We start from the raw sequence: 20479 nt of genomic DNA, 5'->3' as shown, positions 1-20479 counted from the left end.
CCCCCTTATCAAAGCAAATATTTAACTCGGTTAATTATAAAACGAACGGCAAACATTATTGCATTCATTAAACCACAATGGCATCCTTTGAATTAGATGGAAAAGTGGCCATAGTTACCGGAGGAGTGAGCGGTATTGGCTTGACATACGTCAGGCAACTCCTAGAAAATGGCGTCAAGGTAAACTGTTCATAAAGAATTAAAAATAAGTAAAAAAGGGGCATTTCAGGGAGTCACTCTGGCCGACATTACACCCAACCAAGAAGTGGTGAAGGAGCTAGAAGATAAGTATGGGGCGAACAGGGTGACTTTCGTTAAAACCGATGTGACCGATTATAAACAGTTTGAAGGTAACGTGTTTGTCTATTTGTCAGAACGTCGATGGTTAGTTTAATTGATTGCAGAGGCTTTTAAGCATACCGTAGATAAGTTTAAGAACGTCGATGTTCTTATTAATAATGCTGGAATCATTGATGAGAGTGAGGAGACGTGGACAAAGTCGGTTGAGGTTAATGTGGTAAGTAGATTGACATTTTTGAAAAGTGAAGATAAGGTTATTGACATAGGGGTCTTTTTCAGCTAAATTTTCCTTGCAAATCTAATGGTGTAATCAGATTTTTGGTACCACTGATGGTTTACTCAAAAATCGCAACTGTTTTAATAATTAAAATAAACCCATCGAGATGGTACTCTTTTTCAGCTAATTTTTCCTTGCAAATCTAATGGTGAAATCAGATTTTTGGTACCACTGATAGTTTTCCCAAAAATCGAATGTTTCTTAAGAATTAAAATAAAGTTATCGACATGGTACTCTTTTTCAGCTAATTTTTCTTCACAAATCCAATGATGCAATCAAATTTTTGGTACCACTGACGGTTTAACCAAAAAACGCAACTTTCTTGAAAATAAGAATAAACCTATCGACATGGTACTCATTTTTAGCTAATTTTTCCTGGCAAATCTAATGGTGCAATCAAATTTTTGGTACCACTGATGGTTTACCCAAAAATCGCAACTTTCTTAGAAATTAAAATAAACTTATCGACATGGTACTCTTTTTCAGCTAATTTTTCCTTGCAAATCTAATAGTGAAATCAGATTTTTGGTACCACTGATAGTTTTCCCAAAAATCGAATGTTTCTTAAGAATTAAAATAAAGTTATCGACATGGTACTCTTTTTCAGCTAATTTTTCTTCACAAATCCAATGGTGCAATCAAATTTTTGGTACCACTGACGGTTTACCCAAAAAACGCAACTTTCTTAAAAATAAGAATAAACCTATCGATATGGTACTCATTTTTAGCTAATTTTTCCTGGCAAATCTAATGGTGCAATCAAATTTTTGGTACCACTGATGGTTTACCCAAAAATCGCAACTTTCTTAGAAATTAAAATAAACTTATCGACATGGTACTCTTTTTCAGCTAATTTTTCCTCGCAAATCCAATGGTGTAACCAAATTTTTGGTACCACTGACGGTTTACCCAAAAAACGCAACTTTCTTAAAAATAAGAATAAACTTATCGACATGGTACTCTTTTTCAGCTAATTTTTCCTCACAAATCCAATGAAAAAGTCAATTTTTTCATATCAGCAACCCTCCACGAAAAACCACCCTTTTTCGATTAATTTATCAACAAATTTAGATAGGAGTCCTCAATGGCATCCTCTTGGGCTTAGAACACTACCTACCAAAATACAAGTCTGGTCAAGAGGGCTTAATAGTAAACACCTCCTCAACAGCCGGAATCCAAAGTATCCCTCAATGTCCCATTTATTCCGCCACAAAATTCGCCGTGGTAGGTGCCACATTATCATTTGGTCACCAGGCGCATTACGACCGGCAGGGGGTAAGGGTGGTGGCCATATGTCCAAATGCCACTGACACGCCCATTTTCAACTGTTACAGGGGCTATAACCAGAGGTACGGTGTCGTGAACAAAGGAAAACCGAAAATCTGGAATCTGCAGACGTAAGTTTCTTGGTTAGCGATGAGGAGAGGATTGTGGGGGATTTTTTTTTAGGTTAGATCAGATTGCCCCAGGGTTATTGAAAGTGATCCAGAAGGCTCCCAATGGGACTATTTGGGTGTTGGAACACGGCGAGCCGCCTTATCAGTACGTATTGCCTGATCGGGCGGTAGTACCTAAAGTTTATTTGTAAATAAATCGGTTATGTGTGGTTTTTTTTTAATGATAAATATTGGAATAAAGTAGTCGACATGGTACTCTTTTTCAGCTCATTTTTCCTGGAAAATCTAATGGTAAAATCAGATTTTTGGTACCACTGACGGTTCACCCAAAAATCGCAACTTTCTTAATAATTAAAATAAACTCATCGACATGGTACTCTTTTTCAGCTAGTTTTTCCTCACAAATCCAATGGTGAAATCAGATTTTTGGTACCACTGACGGTTCACCCAAAAATCGCAACTTTCTTAATAATTAAAATAAACTCATCGACATGGTACTCTTTTTCAGCTAGTTTTTCCTCACAAATCCAATGGTGAAATCAGATTTTTGGTACCACTGACGGTTCACCCAAAAATCGCAACTTTCTTAATAATTAAAATAAACTCATCGACATGGTACTCTTTTTCAGCTAGTTTTTCCTCACAAATCCAATGGTGAAATCAGATTTTTGGTACCACTGACGGTTCACCCAAAAATCGCAACTTTCTTAATAATTAAAATAAACTCATCGACATGGTACTCTTTTTCAGCTAGTTTTTCCTCACAAATCCAATGGTGAAATCAGATTTTTGGTACCACTGACGGTTCACCCAAACATCGCAACTTTCTTAATAATTAAAATAAACCCATCGACATGGTACTCTTTTTCAGCTCATTTTTCCTCACAAATCTAATGGTGCAATCAAATTTTTGGTACCACTGACGGTTTACTCAAAAATCGCAATTTTCTTAATAATTACAATAAACCTATTGACATGGTACTCATTTTCAGCTAATTTTTCCTCGCAAATCTAATGGCGCAATTAGTTTTTCGCTAGCATCAACCCCTGTACCCTGCGAGTCAATAAAAACGGTGAAAATTTCGTGCAACGTGCACAAAATTTTTATCATCGCTCCCGGAAACTGGAACAAGCGAAACTTTTCCCCGGAGGGACGCGCAATCACTTTGAAAGCAGCGAAATGTTTTATCAGCGCTAGTTTTACTACGTTACACTATTCATTTTTTTTTTTATTATTTTTCTATGTTGTCGTCTTTTATGAAATGATACCGACGTCGGTCTTCCGGTTCCGAACTTTCAAACTGCCAACCGAACAAGTGAACCGGAACAAACGTCTCGTTAAGAAAAACTGGGATTTTTTTTTCTTTTTTTTTTTATCAAAATCCATAAGGGAAACTCAATTGTGTCTTGGAGTCCAGCCAATATAATTTGTTTTTAAAGGCAAATTGGTTACTTGAGAAGGACTGTTAGGAAATTGGACAACAATTATTTGTCCGGTTAAGGGAAGTTTATTTGGAGAGTCCAGATACTGGGATTTTATTCGCTTTCTCTGGCGTTTTTGGGATATGGGTTGATGATATTAAAAAACTGATTATGCCATTGGGTTAGTTGGAAAAAATTAACTGAAAATGAGTACCATCTTAATGGGTTTATTTTAATTTTTAAGAGAGTTGGGATTTTTGGGCAAACCATCAGTGGTACCAAAAATTTGATTGCACCATTAGATTTGTGAGAAAAAATTAGCTGAAAAAGAGTACCATGTCGATAAGTTTATTTTTATTTTCAAGAAAGTTGCGATTTTTGGGTGAACCGTCAGTGGTACCAAAAATCTGATTCCACCATTGGATTTGTGAGGAAAAATTAGCTGAAAAAGAGTACCATGTCGATGAGTTTATTTTAATTATTAAGAAAGTTGCGATTTCTGAGCAAACCGTCAGTGGTACCAAAAATCTGATTGCACCGTTGGATTTGTGAGGAAAAACTAGCTGAAAAAGAGTACCATGTCGATAAGTTTATTTTTATTTTCAAGAAAGTTGCGATTTTTGGGCAAACTATCAGTGGTACCAAAAATTTGATTTCATCATTAGATTTTTGAGGAAAAATTAGCTGAAAAAGAGTACCATGTCGATAGGTTTATTTTTATTTTTAAGAGAGTTGTGATTTTTGGGAGAACCGTCAGTGGTACCAAAAATCTGATTGCACCATTAGATTTGTAAGGAAAAATTAGCTGAAAAAGAGTACCATGTCGATAGGTTTATTTTTATTTTTAAGAAAGTTGTGATTTTTGGGAGAACCGTTAGTGGTACCAAAAATCTGATTGCACCATTAGATTTGTGAGGAAAAATTAGCTGAAAAAGAGTACCATGTCGATAGGTTTATTTTAATTTCTAAGAAAGTTGCGATTTTTAGGTAAACCATCAGTGGTACCAAAAATTTGATTGCACCATTAGATTTGTAAGGAAAAATTAGTTGAAAAAGAGTAGCATGTCGATAGGTTTATTTTTATTTTCAAGAAAATTGCGATTTTTGGGACAACCGTCAGTGGTACCAAAAATTTGATTGCACCATTAGATTTGTGAGGAAAAATTAGCTGAAAAAGAGTACCATGTCGATAGGTTTATTTTTATTTTCAAGAAAGTTGCGATTTTTGGGCAAACCATCAGTGGTACCAAAAATTTGATTGCACCATTAGATTTGTAAGAAAAATTTAGCTGAAAAAGAGTACCATGTCGATAGGTTTATTTTTATTTTTAAGAGACTTGCGATTTTTGGGTGAACCGTCAGTGGTACCAAAAATCTGATAGCACCATTAAATTCGTGAGAAAAATTCAGCTAAAAAATAGCACCATGTCCATTATTTTAACGTTTAAAAAACTTGCTTTAATTCTGAGATACATCACAAATCCAGTAATTGAACCTTAAAACTCTTAGGCTTATCATAACATTTACTCTAACAGACCCTAAACAAATTTGTCCCCCGGATACAGCAAATACGCCAAAGTCAAAAACAAGTAAAAAAAAAAAAAATAAAGGGAAGATGAGAATTTGGGATACAATAAATTAAAGGACGTTTCGCATTTCCCCGGGAAACGCTTAATTAACTTGAAATATGAGCGAGGCATTGATAATGGAGATATTTTAATGTTTTGCAAATGGAAGCGAGGGCGGGAGAGCGAGAGAGAGAGAGAGAGAGAGATGAGTACGTGAACTGGAAACCGAATTCTGCTGTTTGTGTGTGTATGTCTTTGAAAATCGAATAATCAAATTCTCTTGGGTGGTGTCTCTATTAGGCGACTCCGTGTTTTATTACAACAGCTAAGAAATTTATTGTGTCCCAAAGGGAAAAGTTTATTTGATTTTATCTTCTTATTAAACAGTTTTTTCGGTTGCGGGTTATTTAGGGACTTTCATGAAATTCCAATTTAGTTGGGGTTATAGATTGATGGTAGAAAAAAACTGACTTTTTCAATGGCTTAGTTAGGAAAAAGCAGCTGAATAATAGCACATTTTAAGAAAGGTTTTTTGGTTCCCAGAGTCCCAGTTAAGAGTGATTAAAATCAAAGTAACTTCATTAACATGTAACTCTTTTTCACCTGATTTTTTCCCACTAAGGTGTTAATGAAAACGGTTTTTCAATAGCTAATCATCGATAGTGGAAAATTCAGTTTTTCCAGAATGTCCGAAATGCGAAAAACTGGCAACAATAAAACCTCAAACAATCATCATCATCAGCATGCCTCGGGATAATGACAAACAGGCCCGTTTTATCGTTCTTAAACAATACGCACTCGTAAACCTCGTTTAACTACAATTTAACCGTTGGATACGAGGTTTTACAATTAACTCGAATCCATTGTCAACGTTTTCCCCGTTTGACAATAAAACGCTTAATCCGGCATACGTTAATCCCACTTCAATCCGTATATGCGCCCATAAAGATATTCTACTGGTTAATAATGAGACAAACGGTTGTTGCATTTTAAATGGGTTTCGGTTAGGTGGAAAAGTCATTATATCTAAGGTTTATTGTCATTTTTGAGACCGGTTTTTGGGATTAGGTGCTTATAGTCTTGGTTAGGAAAAATTAATTGAAAAAGAGCACTATGTCAATAGGGTTATTTCAATTCTTAAAAAATCTCACTCCTATCATGAAACGAAAAAAGTTTTTTTTAAATCAAAATAACTTCATAAACATGGTATTTTTTTCAAGCTAATTTTTCCTCAGCAATTTAATGGTGCAATCAGATTTTTGGTACCACTGACGGTTTGCTCAGAAATCGCAACTTTCTTAATAATTAAAATAAACTCATCGACATGGTACTTATTTTCAGCTAGTTTTTCCTCACAAATCCAATGGTGAAATCAGATTTTTGGTACCACTGACCGTTTACCCAAAAATTACAACTTTCTTAAAAATTAAAATAAATGCATCGACATGGTACTCATTTTCAGCTTAAATTTCCTCACAAATCCATTGATGCAATCAGATTTTTGGTACCACTGACGGTTTGCTCAGAAATCGCAACTTTCTTAATAATTAAAATAAATACATCGACATGGTGCTCATTTTCAGTTTAAATTTACTCACAAATCCAATGGTGCAATCAGATTTTTGGTATCACTGACGGTTTGCTCAGAAATCGCAACTTTCTTAATATTTAAAATAAACTTATCGATATGGTACTCTTTTTCAGCTAATTTTTCCTCACAAATCCAATGGTAAAATCAGATTTTTGGTACCACTGACGGTTCACCCAAAAATCACAACTTTCTTAAAAATTAAAATAAATGCATCGACATGGTACTTATTTTCAGCTTAAATTTCCTCACAGATCCAATGGTGCAATCAGATTTTTGGTACCACTGACGGTTTGCTCAGAAATCGCAACTTTCTTAATAATTAAAATAAACTTATCGATATGGTACTCTTTTTCAGCAAACTTTTCCTCACAAATCCAATGGTGCAATCAGATCTTTGGTACCACTGACGGTTTGCTCAGAAATCGCAACTTTCTTAATATTTAAAATAAACTTATCGATATGGTACTCATTTTCAGCTAGTTTTTCCTCACAAATCCAATGGTGAAATCAGATTTTTGGTACCACTGACCGTTTACCCAAAAATTACAACTTTCTTAAAAATTAAAATAAATACATCGACATGGTACTCATTTTCAGCTAGTTTTTCCTCACAAATCCAATGGTGCAATCAGATTTTTGGTACCACTGACGGTTTGCTCAGAAATCGCAACTTTCTTAATATTTAAAATAAACTTATCGATATGGTACTCTTTTTCAGCTAATTTTTCCTCACAAATCCAACGGTGCAATCAGATTTTTGGTACCACTGACGGTTCACCCAAAAATCGCAACTTTCTTAATAATTAAAATAAACCCATCGACTTACAACTCTTTTTCAGCTAATTTTTCCTCACAAATCCAATGCTCAAATCAGATTTTTGATACCACTAACCCCCACCTCGAAACCCGAAAATTCCAAATTAATATTTTCAGCATATTTTTATCTCTGTACACAGCATAAAATCCGCTTTTAAATTTACCCGGATGTTATTCTAGGCCGGGTGACAAATGTGCAAAGCTGCGAAAACTATATTCAGCAGAAATTCGTGCAATTTTAGCATTTTCCCTGTTTGTAGATATTTTTCACGTGTTGCCATTGTCTAGGGATGATTTGTGCGTTTCCTTTTCCCGGATGTAAAGAAACGTTGATTTATTAGATTGTCGGATCCACGATATAAATTATTTCGTTCCAATTTTAAAGACAAGCTTTTCAAAAAACAATCTTTACTTTAAATTTACTCAAAAACCATAGAGTTCTCGAGAAAAACCCAAGAGACATTTTTTAAAGCAAATTTAATTCCCTTTAAAAAGACATATGATACATCCCGATAAACCCATGAACACGCCTGCTTAAAGCGAAAATAGCACGTCAACTTCCACATCGATTGTATAACGAAGTATGTCAGCTAATCTCCCATAAAATCCATATTTATGGGTGTCACTTTAATTCCGGATGCACCCAGATGTATTGGGGACTGAAATAAAAGGCCCATAAAAAAATAAACCAACTGTATTCACCAATAAAACTATTAAAATGGATAACGTATCCACTCGCATAACATAATATTAACATTAATTTGTCATTAACGGCTTAAATATTAAGTTTTTTGGAAAAAGTATATTAGGCTTAGGGTAGGTCGTGGACAGAGCTTTAATTTGAGGTATCGCTCGTTATTTTAGCATAAGTGGTTGCGGAGATATTTAAGAAAAACTGGCCAAGGTAACTAGGGGTGTCTAGGAACATTTTATTGTATCTCCTAATCTAAGGGTCTTAAGTGAATTTATAGAGGGCTTTTTTAAAGGAAATTAAATTCTTAAGAAAATTGTTAAGTATAAAATTTTTCAGAAACTCAACGTATCAGAAGATATTTAAAAGAAACCGTTAGGGTACTTTAAAAACATATGGGGGCCTGAAAACATTTTTTACTGTATCTTCTTATCTAATTGTCAAACGTAAAAATGTATAGAGATCTTTTTTAAAGGAAATTTAATTCTGAACATTATTGGTTATGAGCATTTTTTTGGAAAAATGAACATGTAAGAAGATATTGAAGAAAAATCATTGCAATACCTAAAAACCAAGGGTGCTTAGGAACATTTGTTTTAGCATATCTCCAAATGTAAGGATCTTAGGTAAAAATTTATAGAGAACATTTTGAAAGGAAATTTAATTTTTAACAATATTGCTAAGTACGAAATTTTCCAGAAAATGAACCTATTAGAAAATATTTAGGAAAAACCGTTGGCATACTTAAAAAAACTAGAGGCGCCTGTAATGATTTTTTTCTGTATCTCCTAATCTAACTGTCATACGTAAAAATTTATAGAGACCTTTTGTAAAGTAAATTTAATTCTGAACAATATTGGTCATAAGCATTTTTTCCCAAAAACGAACGTGTAAGAAGATATCTTAAAAATATCGTTGTTATGCCTTAAAAACCAGGGATGCAGAGGCAAGTTTTTTTTACAATATCTCCAAATCTAAGAGTCTTGAGTGAAAATGTATAGAGGGCATTTTTAAAGGAAATTTAATTGTTAACAATATTGCTAAGTACGAAATTTTCCAGAAAATGAACTTATTAGAAAATATTTAGGAAAAACCGTTGACATACTTAAAAAAACTAGAGGCGCCTTGAATGATTTTTTACTGTATCTCCTTATCTAACTGTCATACGTAAAAATTTATAGAGACCTTTTTTAAAGTAAATTTAATTCTGAACAATATTGGTTATAAGCATTTTTTCCGAAAAACGAACGTGTAAGAAGATATTTTTAAAAAATCGCTGTTATGCCTTAAAAACCAGGGATGCCGAGGCAAGTTTTTTTACAATATCTCCAAATCTAAGAGTCTTGAGTGAAAATGTATAGAAGGCATTTTTAAAGGAAATTTAATTGTTCACAATATTGCTAAGTACGAAATTTTCCAGAAAATGAACCTATTAGAAAATATTTAAGAAAAACCGTTGGCATACTTAAAAAAACTAGAGGCGCCTTGAATGATTTTTTACTGTATCTCCTTATCTATCTGTCATACGTAAAAATTTATAGAAACTTTTTTTAAAGTAAATTTAATTCTGAACAATATTGGTCATAAGCATTTTTTCCGAAAAACGAACGTGTAAGAAGATATTTTAAAAAAATCGTTGTTATGCCTTAAAAACCAGGGATGCCGAGGCAAGTTTTTTTACAATATCTCCAAATCTAAGAGTCTTGAGTGAAAATGTATAGAGGGCATTTTTAAAGGAAATTTAATTGTTAACAATATTGCTAAGTACGAAATTTTCCAGAAAATGAACTTATTAGAAAATATTTAGGAAAAACCGTTGACATACTTAAAAAAACTAGAGGCGCCTTGAATGATTTTTTACTGTATCTCCTTATCTAACTGTCATACGTAAAAATTTATAGAGACCTTTTTTAAAGTAAATTTAATTCTGAACAATATTGGTTATAAGCATTTTTTCCGAAAAACGAACGTGTAAGAAGATATTTTTAAAAAATCGCTGTTATGCCTTAAAAACCAGGGATGCCGAGGCAAGTTTTTTTACAATATCTCCAAATCTAAGAGTCTTGAGTGAAAATGTATAGAAGGCATTTTTAAAGGAAATTTAATTGTTCACAATATTGCTAAGTACGAAATTTTCCAGAAAATGAACCTATTAGAAAATATTTAGGAAAAACCGTTGGCATACTTAAAAAAACTAGAGGCGCCTGGAATGATTTTTTACTGTATCTCCTACTCTAACTGTCATACGTAAAAATTTATAGAGACCTTTTTTAAAGTAAATTTAATTCCGAACAATATTGGTCACAAGCATTTTTTCCGAAAAACGAATATGTAAGAAGATATTTTAAAAAAATCGTTATTATGCCTTAAAAACCAGGGATGCCGAGGTAAGTTTTTTTACAATATCTCCAAATCTAAGAGTCTTAAGTAAAAATGTATAGAGGGCATTTTTAAAGGAAATTTAATTGTTAACAATATTGCCAAGTACGAAATTTTCCAGAAAATGAACCTATTAGAAAATATTTAGGAAAAACTGTTGGCATACTTAAAAAAACTAGGGGTGCCTGGAATGATTTTTTACTGTATCTCCTTATCTAATTATCATACGTAAAAATTTATAGAGACTTTTTTTAAAGTAAATTTAATTCTGAACAATATTGGTCATAAGCATTTTTTCCGAAAAACGAACGTGTAAGAAGATATTTTAAAAAAATCGTTGTTATGCCTTAAAAACCAGGGATGCCGAGGCAAGTTTTTTACAATATCTCCAAATCTAAGAGTCTTGAGTAAAAATGTATAGAGGGCATTTTTAAAGGAAATTAAATTCTTAACAAATTTGTTAATTATAAAATTTTTCGAAAAATGAATGTATCAGAAGATATTTAAGAAAAAGTGATTTTGTATTTGAAGAACTAGGAGTGCCTGGACTAAATTTTTTACTGTATCTTCTAACCTAATCATCATACGTAAAAATCTATAGAGATCTTTTTTAGAGGAAATTAAAAACCTAACAATATTGCTAAATACAAAATTTTCCAGAAAATGAATTTTTAAGAAGTTATTTAAGAAATACCGTTGGCATACTTAAAACAACTAGGAGTGCCTGGAATAATTTTTCACTGTATCTCCTAACCTAATTGTCACACGTAAAAATGTATAGAGACCTTTTTTAAAGAAAATTTAATTTTCTACAATTTAGGTAACCAAATTTTTTTTCCAAAAATGACCCTATAAAAAGTTACGCTTGAAAAACTAGAGGATTGTCCCCAGGACGGTTTCGACCACTTTTTCAAAAAAAAAAATCACGTCATTGGTCAATTATCAGTCTTCACAATATTTGGTAACATAAGCATCTTAAATCTACTTCAAGAGCACCGTCTGTTGCTCCTTGTTCACCCCGTTTTGTACCGTTTCAGTGTCCTCCCTTATCCCCAAACCGCCCCTCAAACAAACCCTGAACCTCTTATCACAAACGATCAGTAAAACGAGCATGATCCAACCGTGACTGTGCGCCAGACACATGAAACTCTCCTCCACTGTTTGCGTGGTGTAGAACAACTGGAAGAGCTGCCCGTAGCACAAGATCCAACTGGGGGTCCAACACATCCAGAACGACCCCACCACGATCGGTTCCACTTTGCTGTTCAGCATGCTCCTTCTCCCCAACACGTTCACCATCAACAGCCGCACCAAGAACACCACAATGATCACAATGAAGATCACCAAGAAGGTGAACAAGTAGCACACTTGGGTCAACGGGTAGCTCCAGTTGAGCAAACAGTAAGTGAGCGAGGCCACCGATATTCCCACGGTGATCGACCAGGTGACCCCCATGACGTACCAGTGGACCTTTTGGCACCAGGTGACCCGCTTCAAGCTCATCACCAACCAGTCCACAAGCAGAATCAGTACGAAGAAGAAGTTCCCTACCGCTGCCCCATAGTAGAACTCACTCCAAATGCACCCGGCCACATAATGCCACTCCTCCTGCGACAAGTTCGGCCACATGGGCATGAAGAGCATCGCCAACAAGTTGCATAAGGCCCAATTGCTGAGGTACAAGTTGCATCTGGTCCTCAGGATGTTGAACCTGAGGATCACGTAGATGACGGTGAGGTTGGCGAGGGCTGACGCGACCGAGGTTATGGCGATGAGGATCTGCAGGGGTTCGTAGACGAGGTCCAGGGAGTCGTCCGGGTCGAAGGTGGGGTCGATGGTGAGGTTGCTTGTGAGGTCCATGGTGGTCTGTAAGAGATTGATGCGAGTGTTAGAGAGGAGTGAGAAAGGTTTTTGTTTGTTTAATGAGCATGGTTGGGTCGAATGCTTAAAAATAAAAGTTTTTTGTCCTTTGTAAAAATTCCGTAATTCTAATGGTTACCGAGATATTTGAAGAAAACATTAGGTCCTTCGAGCCGGATTTTGGGTTCAAACGGCAATAACATCGGAATAAAAAGAGATAACCTTATAGTGTTTGGGCTTATTTTAATCAGTGTGAAATTGACTATTAGGTTTTGTCAAAAAATTGTGCAAGAACAAGATTAAAAAAAATCTTTATAAATTATTAAAAAAATATAATGGCTGTAAAAAATTGTTAAAAATTAATGTTTTTTGTCCTTTGTAAAAATTCCGTATCTCTAATAATTACCCAGATATATGGAAAAAACATTTGGTCCTTCGAGCCGGATTTTGAGATTAAATGACGATATGTTAGGAACAAAAAGAGATAACCCTATGGTGTTTGGGCTTATTTTAATCAGCGTGAAAATGTCTATTAAGTTATTTAAAAAAATTAAAAAAAAATAAATGTTTAAAAAATTTTTTGAAAAATTAAAAAACTAGTAGAAAAGAATACTTTTACGGTAGCTTATTCCTAAGCCAGAATCCGCCTTGTATCATGTTTACCGAAAAACTTTATTAAGCTTTCTTATAGGAAATTTAACTCTGCTTCTTTTTTTATTCTATAATTTTTTTCGTAAAAGTAACTAGTACTGGGAAAATTCTAAAATTGTTTCGAAAATTTTCAATTTTTTTAAATCATTTAAAATTGCCCGTTTCGTGTTGTATATATGAAAAAAGTTTATTAAGCTTTCTTATAGAAAATTTCATTCTGCTTCTTTTTGTATTCTATAATTTTTTTTGTAAGAGTGACTGGTAACGAGAAAATTCTAGAGTTGTTTCGAGTATAATAATTTTTTTTTTCAATTAATACTAAAAATTTCAAAATTCCTCGCCTTGTGTAATATTTACCGAGAAAGTTTATTGAGCTTTCTTATAGGAAATTTAATTTTGCTTCTTTTACTGCTCTATAATTTTTTTGTAAAAGTAACTGGTCACGAGAAAATTCTAGAATTGTTTCAATTATAATAATTTTTTTTTCAATTAATATTACAAATTCCAAAATTCCTCGCCTTGTGTAATATTTACCGAGAAAGTTTATTAAGCTTTCTTATAGGAAATTTAATTTTGCTTCTTTTTTTACTCTATAATTTTTTTGGTAAAAGTAAGTGGTAACGAGAAAATTCTAGAATTGTTTCGAGTATAATAATTTTTTTTTTCAATTAATACTAAAAATTTCAAAATTCCTCGCCTTGTGTAATATTTACGGAGAAAGTTTATTAAGCTTTCTTATAGGAAATTTAATTTTGCTTCTTTTTTTACTCTATAATTTTTTTGGTAAAAGTAACTGGTAACAAGAAAATTCTAGAATTGTTTCGGGTATAATAATTTTTTTTTTCAATTAATACTAAAAATTTCAAAATTCCTCGTCTTGTGTAATATTTACAGAGAAAGTTTATTAAGCTTTCTTATAGGAAATTTAATTTTGCTTCTTTTTTTACTCTATAATTTTTTTCGTAAAATTCATTGTTTATGAGAAAATCTTAGAAATATTTTGGTTATACTCAATTTTTTTTTTGGAAATCAGTACTCAATGTTTCTAAAGACCTCGCAATGTGTCATTAAGTTCTAACCCATTATCATAAAACTCTCTCAAAAATCAAAATAAACCCATCGACATTATACTCATTTTCAACTCATTTTTCCTCACTAACACAGTGGTCAAATCAGTTTTTTGATACCATTAACCCCTAACCCAGAACCATAAAACTTTCCCAAAAAACCGACTCAACCCCACTGACACTATACTCATTTTCAACTAACTTTTCCCAACTAAAACAGCGGTCCGATCGCTTTTTTAATTCGACCATTCCTCGGCGTATTTCTTCATATTTTCAATTAAATTAAAGTGCCAATTGTACAATGTAACCACTTAGCCTTTTTGTCTCCCAATAAAACCCAATTGAGTCAATCATTTGTTTTTTGACCTTATTTAAAAAAAAAATTACCTTTTTTTTTTTGGTTTTTTTTTTGTGTCACTACATTTGGAACGGGTTGGGCATGAGGCACGTACTGATATTTATGAACTATAATAAACGAGTCTGCGTGTAGAAAATTTATCAGTAAGTGTTTTTTGTTTGTTCGATTATAGCTCATACAGCTTAGGGTGCGATCTAAATAAAGATATTTCCAACTATAAACCAGTATCACTTCTTACCGTGAACGAGCTGTACGGCAGTACATTCACACCTGTGTAAACAACGTTTTTACTAGATTACAACTGCTGTTATCTCTAACATCCTCGCGTATCAAAATCGGTGATAAATGATAAACAATTTAAAAAAAAAAAAAAAACTCGTTTTTATAAATAAAATAAAAACACCATTAAAATATTCCGAGAATCACCGTAAGCGAACGTGAATTTAATTTTTATGTAGGAATTTACGCTTTGTTTGTAATTAAAAAAAAATCTCGGTAAATTACTCGTCAAGGTTTTTCAATAAACATGGTAATTATTAAAAAAAATTGCTACTTACAATTTTTTACAGGCACATATTCTCTGATCGAATTTAACGTACCGGGACACATAAGTGCACTATAACAAATACATGAAAAATATATTATTAGTAAATAATAATGCAGACCCGGCTGCTAAGATCAGGTTTATCTCTGTCCCCACGCATTTTTCAGTGAGAACTCGAGTGCCACCAGTAGGAACCAAATGGTGCCTTTCGTAACCTGACCGCAGTGGCGGGGACGCTCGTAGAACGCTTTATTTATTACCGGTTTTTTGTTTAACGGATAGACCGTGAAAAAATACGTCAGTTTTGTCTCTTGGAAAATTTTCGTATCTTTATTGGTTCGGGAGATATTTGAGAAAAACGTTTTGGTCCTTCGAGCCGGATTTCGGGTTCAAAGGGCCATATCTTAGGAACTATTGAAGATAACCCTAAAGTGTTTGGGCTTGTTTTAATCAGCGTGAAATTGTTTATTAGATTTTTTTGAAAAATCAGGGTTTAAAAAAAGTTTTTGAAAAATTTTAAGCAGGAATAGTGTGGTTGGATAGAGTGCTGAAAATTAAAAAAAAAATGTCTCTTGTAAAATTTCTGTATCTGTAATGGTTACCGAGATATTTAAAGTCAACATTTGGTCCTTCGAGCCGGATTTTGGATTCAAATGGCGATATCTTGGGAACGGTCAAAGATAACCCTGGAGTGTTTGGGCTTATTTTAATCAGCATCAAATTGTCTATCAACTTTTTTGAAAATTTTTTAAAAATTTAAGTTTAAGAAAAAAATTCCAGGCAAAAATGTTAAAAAACAGTGTGAATAAATAGAATTTTAAAAAATAAAGGTTTTTGATCTCTTGCAAAATTCCCATATCTCTAACGGTTAAAGAGATAGTCGCGAAAAACATTTGGTCCTTCGAGCCGGATTTTGGATTCAAATGACGATATCTTGGGAACGGTACAAGATAACCCCGGAGTGTTTGGGCTTATTTTAATCAGCGTCAAATTGTCTATCAACTTTTTTGAAAAATTAAAAAAAAAAAAAGTTTAAAAAAAAATCCAGGCAAAAATGTTAACAAACATTCTGGGTAAATAGAATTTTAAAAAATAAAGGTTTTTGATCTCTTGCAAAATTCCCATATCTCTAACGGTTAAAGAGATATTCGCGAAAAACATTTGGTCCTTCGAGCCGGATTTTGGATTCAAATGGCGATATCTTGGGAACCGTCAAAGATAACCCTGGAGTGTTTGGGCTTATTTTAATCAGCGTCAAATTGTCTATTAACTTTTTTGAAAAATTTAAAAAAATTACAGGTTAAAAAAAAATTCTAGGCAAAAATGTTTAAAAACAGTGTGGTTAGAAAGAATTCTTAAAAATAAAGGTTTATGGTCTCTTGCAAAATTCCCATATCTCTAACGGTTAGCGAGATATTCGCCAAAAACATTTGGTCCTTCGAGCCGGATTTTAGACTCAAATGGCGATATCTTGGGAACGGTCAAAGATAACCCTGGAGTGTTTGGGCTTATTTTAATCAGCGTGAAATTGTTTATTAGATTTTTTTGAAAAATCAGGGTTTAAAAAAAGTTTTTGAAAAATTTTAAGCAGGAATAGTGTGGTTGGATAGAGTGCTGAAAATTAAAAAAAAAATGTCTCTTGTAAAATTTCTGTATCTGTAATGGTTACCGAGATATTTAAAGTCAACATTTGGTCCTTCGAGCCGGATTTTGGATTCAAATGGCGATATCTTGGGAACGGTCAAAGATAACCCTGGAGTGTTTGGGCTTATTTTAATCAGCATCAAATTGTCTATCAACTTTTTTGAAAATTTTTTAAAAATTTAAGTTTAAGAAAAAAATTCCAGGCAAAAATGTTAAAAAACAGTGTGAATAAATAGAATTTTAAAAAATAAAGGTTTTTGATCTCTTGCAAAATTCCCATATCTCTAACGGTTAAAGAGATAGTCGCGAAAAACATTTGGTCCTTCGAGCCGGATTTTGGATTCAAATGACGATATCTTGGGAACGGTACAAGATAACCCCGGAGTGTTTGGGCTTATTTTAATCAGCGTCAAATTGTCTATCAACTTTTTTGAAAAATTAAAAAAAAAAAAAGTTTAAAAAAAAATCCAGGCAAAAATGTTAACAAACATTCTGGGTAAATAGAATTTTAAAAAATAAAGGTTTTTGATCTCTTGCAAAATTCCCATATCTCTAACGGTTAAAGAGATATTCGCGAAAAACATTTGGTCCTTCGAGCCGGATTTTGGATTCAAATGGCGATATCTTGGGAACCGTCAAAGATAACCCTGGAGTGTTTGGGCTTATTTTAATCAGCGTCAAATTGTCTATTAACTTTTTTGAAAAATTTAAAAAAATTACAGGTTAAAAAAAAATTCTAGGCAAAAATGTTTAAAAACAGTGTGGTTAGAAAGAATTCTTAAAAATAAAGGTTTATGGTCTCTTGCAAAATTCCCATATCTCTAACGGTTAGCGAGATATTCGCCAAAAACATTTGGTCCTTCGAGCCGGATTTTAGACTCAAATGGCGATATCTTGGGAACGGTCAAAGATAACCCTGGAGTGTTTGGGCTTATTTTAATCAGCGTCAAATTGTTTATTAGGTTTTTTTGAAAAATCAGGGTTTAAAAAAAGTTTTTTAAAAATTTTAAACAGGAATAGTGTGGTTGGATAGAATGCGGAAAATTAAAAAAAAATTGTATCTTGTAATATTTCTGTATCTGTAATGGTTACCGAGATATTTAAGGTCAACATTTGGTCCTTCGAGCCGGATTTTGGATTCAAATGGCGATATCTTGGGAACGGTCAAAGATAACCATGGAGTGTTTGGGCTTATTTTAATCAGCGTCAAATTGTCTATTAACTTTTTTGAAAAATTTTAAAATATTTAAGTTTAAGAAAAAAATTCCAGACAAAAATGTTAAAAAACAGTGTAGTTAAATAGAATTTTAAAAAATAAAGGTTTTTGCACTCTTACAAAATTTCAATATCTCTAACGGTTAGAGAGATATTCGCGAAAAACATTTGGTCCTTCGAGCCGGATTTTGGATTCAAATGGCGATATCTTGGGAACGGTCAAAGACAACCCTGGAGTGTTTGGGCTTATTTTAATCAGCGTCAAATTGTCTATCAACTTTTTTGAAAAGTTTTAAAAAATTAAAGTTTAAGAAAAAAATTTTAGACAAAAATGTTAAAACACAGTGTGGTTAGAAAGAATTCTTAAAAATAAAGGTTTTTGATCTCTTGCAAAATTCCCATATCTCTAACGGTTAAAGAGATATTCGAGAAAAACATTTGGTCCTTCGAGCCGGATTTTGGATTCAAATGGCGATATCTTGGGAACGGTCAAAGATAACCCTGGAGTGTTTGGGCTTATTTTACTCAGTGTAAAATTCTCTATGAGGTTTTTTTATTTAATTTTAAAAACTTTAGGTTTTGAAAAAATATATTAATAAAATGAAAAAAATAACAGTGCAGTTAGATAAAATGATAAAAAATTAACGTTTTTTGTCTCTTGTAAAATGTCCGTATCTTTAATATCTACCGAGATATTTGAACAAAACATTTGGTCCTTCGAGCCGGATTTTAGGTTCACACGGCGATATCTTAGGAACTATACGAGATAACCCTATAGTGTTTGGGCTCATTTTACTCAGCGTAAAATTCCTTTTTAATATCTCGAATTAAAAATATTTTTTACTATATAAAATAATTTAAGTGTTTCAAAAAAAGCTCACCAGAGTTTGCCCCAAATAGAAACTTATAGAAATTATTTTATTTAAATTAATGACGAGACGCCACTGGTCCAATAAAGCTGAAACGCCACCGATGCATCATCGCAGAAGTTTATGCCCCGTCGCTTTTTCGACCTTTGATATTAATATCAACGCGTTTCATGTTGTCATTTATTTGGACGATTATACTTCGCAGGTCTATTTTTAAATTATAAATATTTAACTAGTTTTCATCAATGTAGGCGTAAAAACTTCGTTATTTTCAATGGGACACCCTATATATTTTAACATATTCGGGTTCTACGTGAAATTTCAAGAAATTTGATGGGTCACATGACCTACTTTGATCAAACGGTTTTCGAGTTATAGACAGTTGAACATCGGCTCTGACCAAAAACCCAACAACATTTAATCGGTCATATCTTGATAATGGTGATAGTAAAGTATGGCATGTGATGTATCAAGTTTTAAGGAATTTCACGTAGAATTTAATAATGTAATAATATACAGGGGTTGCCAATAAAATAAGAAAGTTAGGCCCAAAAATACGTACCCTATACAAGTCAAAAGACGATCATTATCACTCGGTCTATAACGCGACGTTCACTACTGTATCTCAGTGATGCATTGACCAAATTAATTAACCTACAATATGGCGGGCTGTTAATCTATTTAATTTTTTTTAAATGGAAACAAGCTTCTTAAGTATGAACTATAAATAGGTTGTTTTTAATTAAAATAATTATTTGCGAAAAACTCGTTTTAATTCATGAGTGTGTGTTTTTTTAAGGAGAAAATTATGTTAATTATTAAGTCAATTATTTTGTTAAGGCTCAAATGCACTGAAACTTACCCCTTGTAAACAGCTTAAACAACTGGAAACTAAATTTTATTAAAATGGCTGCGTTTGATGTTTAACATATTTAAAATTCAATTAAGATAAGCGGGTTTATCTCATAAGTTTTATAAATAATATTTTCAAATTATGGTGAATGAACAAACCCGGATTGATACGGTAACGGACTCGTTATCTGAATGTAAAAATTACAGACGCGATGTTGATTGTTGATGCCATATCTCGGCTATTATTGGAGCTACGACCTTGCGGATGGTCTCGTTAGATTCAGAAGGACGAAACTAAGGCAAAGTTGTTGGAATTTTCTTGATAGTGCCCATAGGAGCCGAGATATCGGCCTTCAAAGTTTGGGTTTTTTCGTGTCAATTTTTTTCGGAATTATGACCTCAACTCTTAAAATTACCCGTCCTGTGTCATGTTTATCAAAAAAGTTTATAAAGCTTTTTTATGGTAAATTAAATTCTGCTACTTTTTTTATTCTATAATTTTTTTTATAAAAGTGACCGGTAACGACAAAATTTAAGATTTATATGTTTCAGCTAGACTAAATCATTATTTTTCTTACATTGGTACTAAATATTTCAAAATTGCTCGTTTTATATCATATTTACCAAGAAAACTTATTAAGCTTTCTTATAGGAAATTAAATTCTACGTCTTTTTTTACCCTATAATTTTTTTCATAAAATTAACCTGTAACGAGAAAAATCCAGAATTGTTCGAGCTTCTCTATATTAATATTTCTTGTAAACAGGTATCAAAGATTAGCAAATTGCTCGCCCTGTATTATATTTACGGAAAACATTTATAAAGCTTTTTTGTAAAAAATAAAAGGACACATCTTTTTTGTCTCTATGATTTTCCACCTAAACCCACCCTGTATATTTTTATATATAGATAAAAAGGGAATAATTTTGTTTCAGACGAGCATGGATACTTCAATGGAAATAACATGGAATGGTAAGTG

At 32.9% G+C, this 20479-nt stretch overlaps 3 protein-coding genes across 14 annotated transcripts in view; 2 read left to right on the top strand and 1 right to left on the bottom strand.

Annotated features, from left to right (window-relative positions):
• The window catches only part of LOC126746459 (somatostatin receptor type 2-like), a 96444-nt gene that overhangs the window by 54046 nt on the left and 21919 nt on the right, over positions 1-20479 (top strand). The window contains exons 1-2 of one of the 2 annotated variants that reach the window (XM_050454719.1): positions 19724-19963; positions 20436-20472. In XM_050454719.1, the coding sequence (XP_050310676.1) occupies positions 20470-20472 (3 nt within the window). In that variant the 5' untranslated portion in view covers positions 19724-19963; positions 20436-20469. Of the gene's footprint in view, positions 1-19723; positions 19964-20435; positions 20473-20479 lie in introns of those variants that run through there. The other variant, XM_050454718.1, reaches the window with a different exon arrangement.
• LOC126746464 (15-hydroxyprostaglandin dehydrogenase [NAD(+)]-like) lies at positions 17-2228 on the top strand. The gene is made up of 5 exons (XM_050454740.1): positions 17-179; positions 229-349; positions 404-516; positions 1648-1973; positions 2026-2228. Exons 1-5 carry the CDS (start codon positions 78-80, stop codon positions 2162-2164), a joined length of 801 nt encoding a protein of 266 aa, XP_050310697.1. The 5' UTR covers positions 17-77; the 3' UTR covers positions 2165-2228.
• LOC126746462 (C-C chemokine receptor type 1-like) lies at positions 8049-19670 on the bottom strand. Of its 11 annotated transcripts, XM_050454733.1 has the most exons (5): positions 19211-19229; positions 14934-14992; positions 10571-12306; positions 9607-10210; positions 8049-9246 (listed from the first exon to the last, which is right to left on the bottom strand). In XM_050454733.1, the coding sequence occupies exon 3, from the start codon at positions 12298-12300 to the stop codon at positions 11422-11424; it is 879 nt and encodes a 292-aa protein (XP_050310690.1). In that variant the 5' UTR covers positions 12301-12306; positions 14934-14992; positions 19211-19229; the 3' UTR covers positions 8049-9246; positions 9607-10210; positions 10571-11421. The 11 variants fall into 11 exon arrangements, with proteins under 11 accessions (XP_050310690.1, XP_050310693.1, XP_050310691.1 ...); XM_050454736.1 differs by lacking the exons at positions 14934-14992; positions 19211-19229 and adding an exon at positions 19511-19670; XM_050454734.1 differs by lacking the exon at positions 14934-14992 and having other exon boundaries at positions 19211-19352.

The sequence above is a fragment of the Anthonomus grandis genome, chromosome 17 (assembly GCF_022605725.1).
Source record: "Anthonomus grandis grandis chromosome 17, icAntGran1.3, whole genome shotgun sequence".
NCBI classification, from domain to species: Eukaryota; Metazoa; Arthropoda; class Insecta; order Coleoptera; family Curculionidae; genus Anthonomus; species Anthonomus grandis.
Note: the sequence above shows the minus strand (reverse complement) of the source record. Positions and strands in the feature narration are given on the sequence as shown.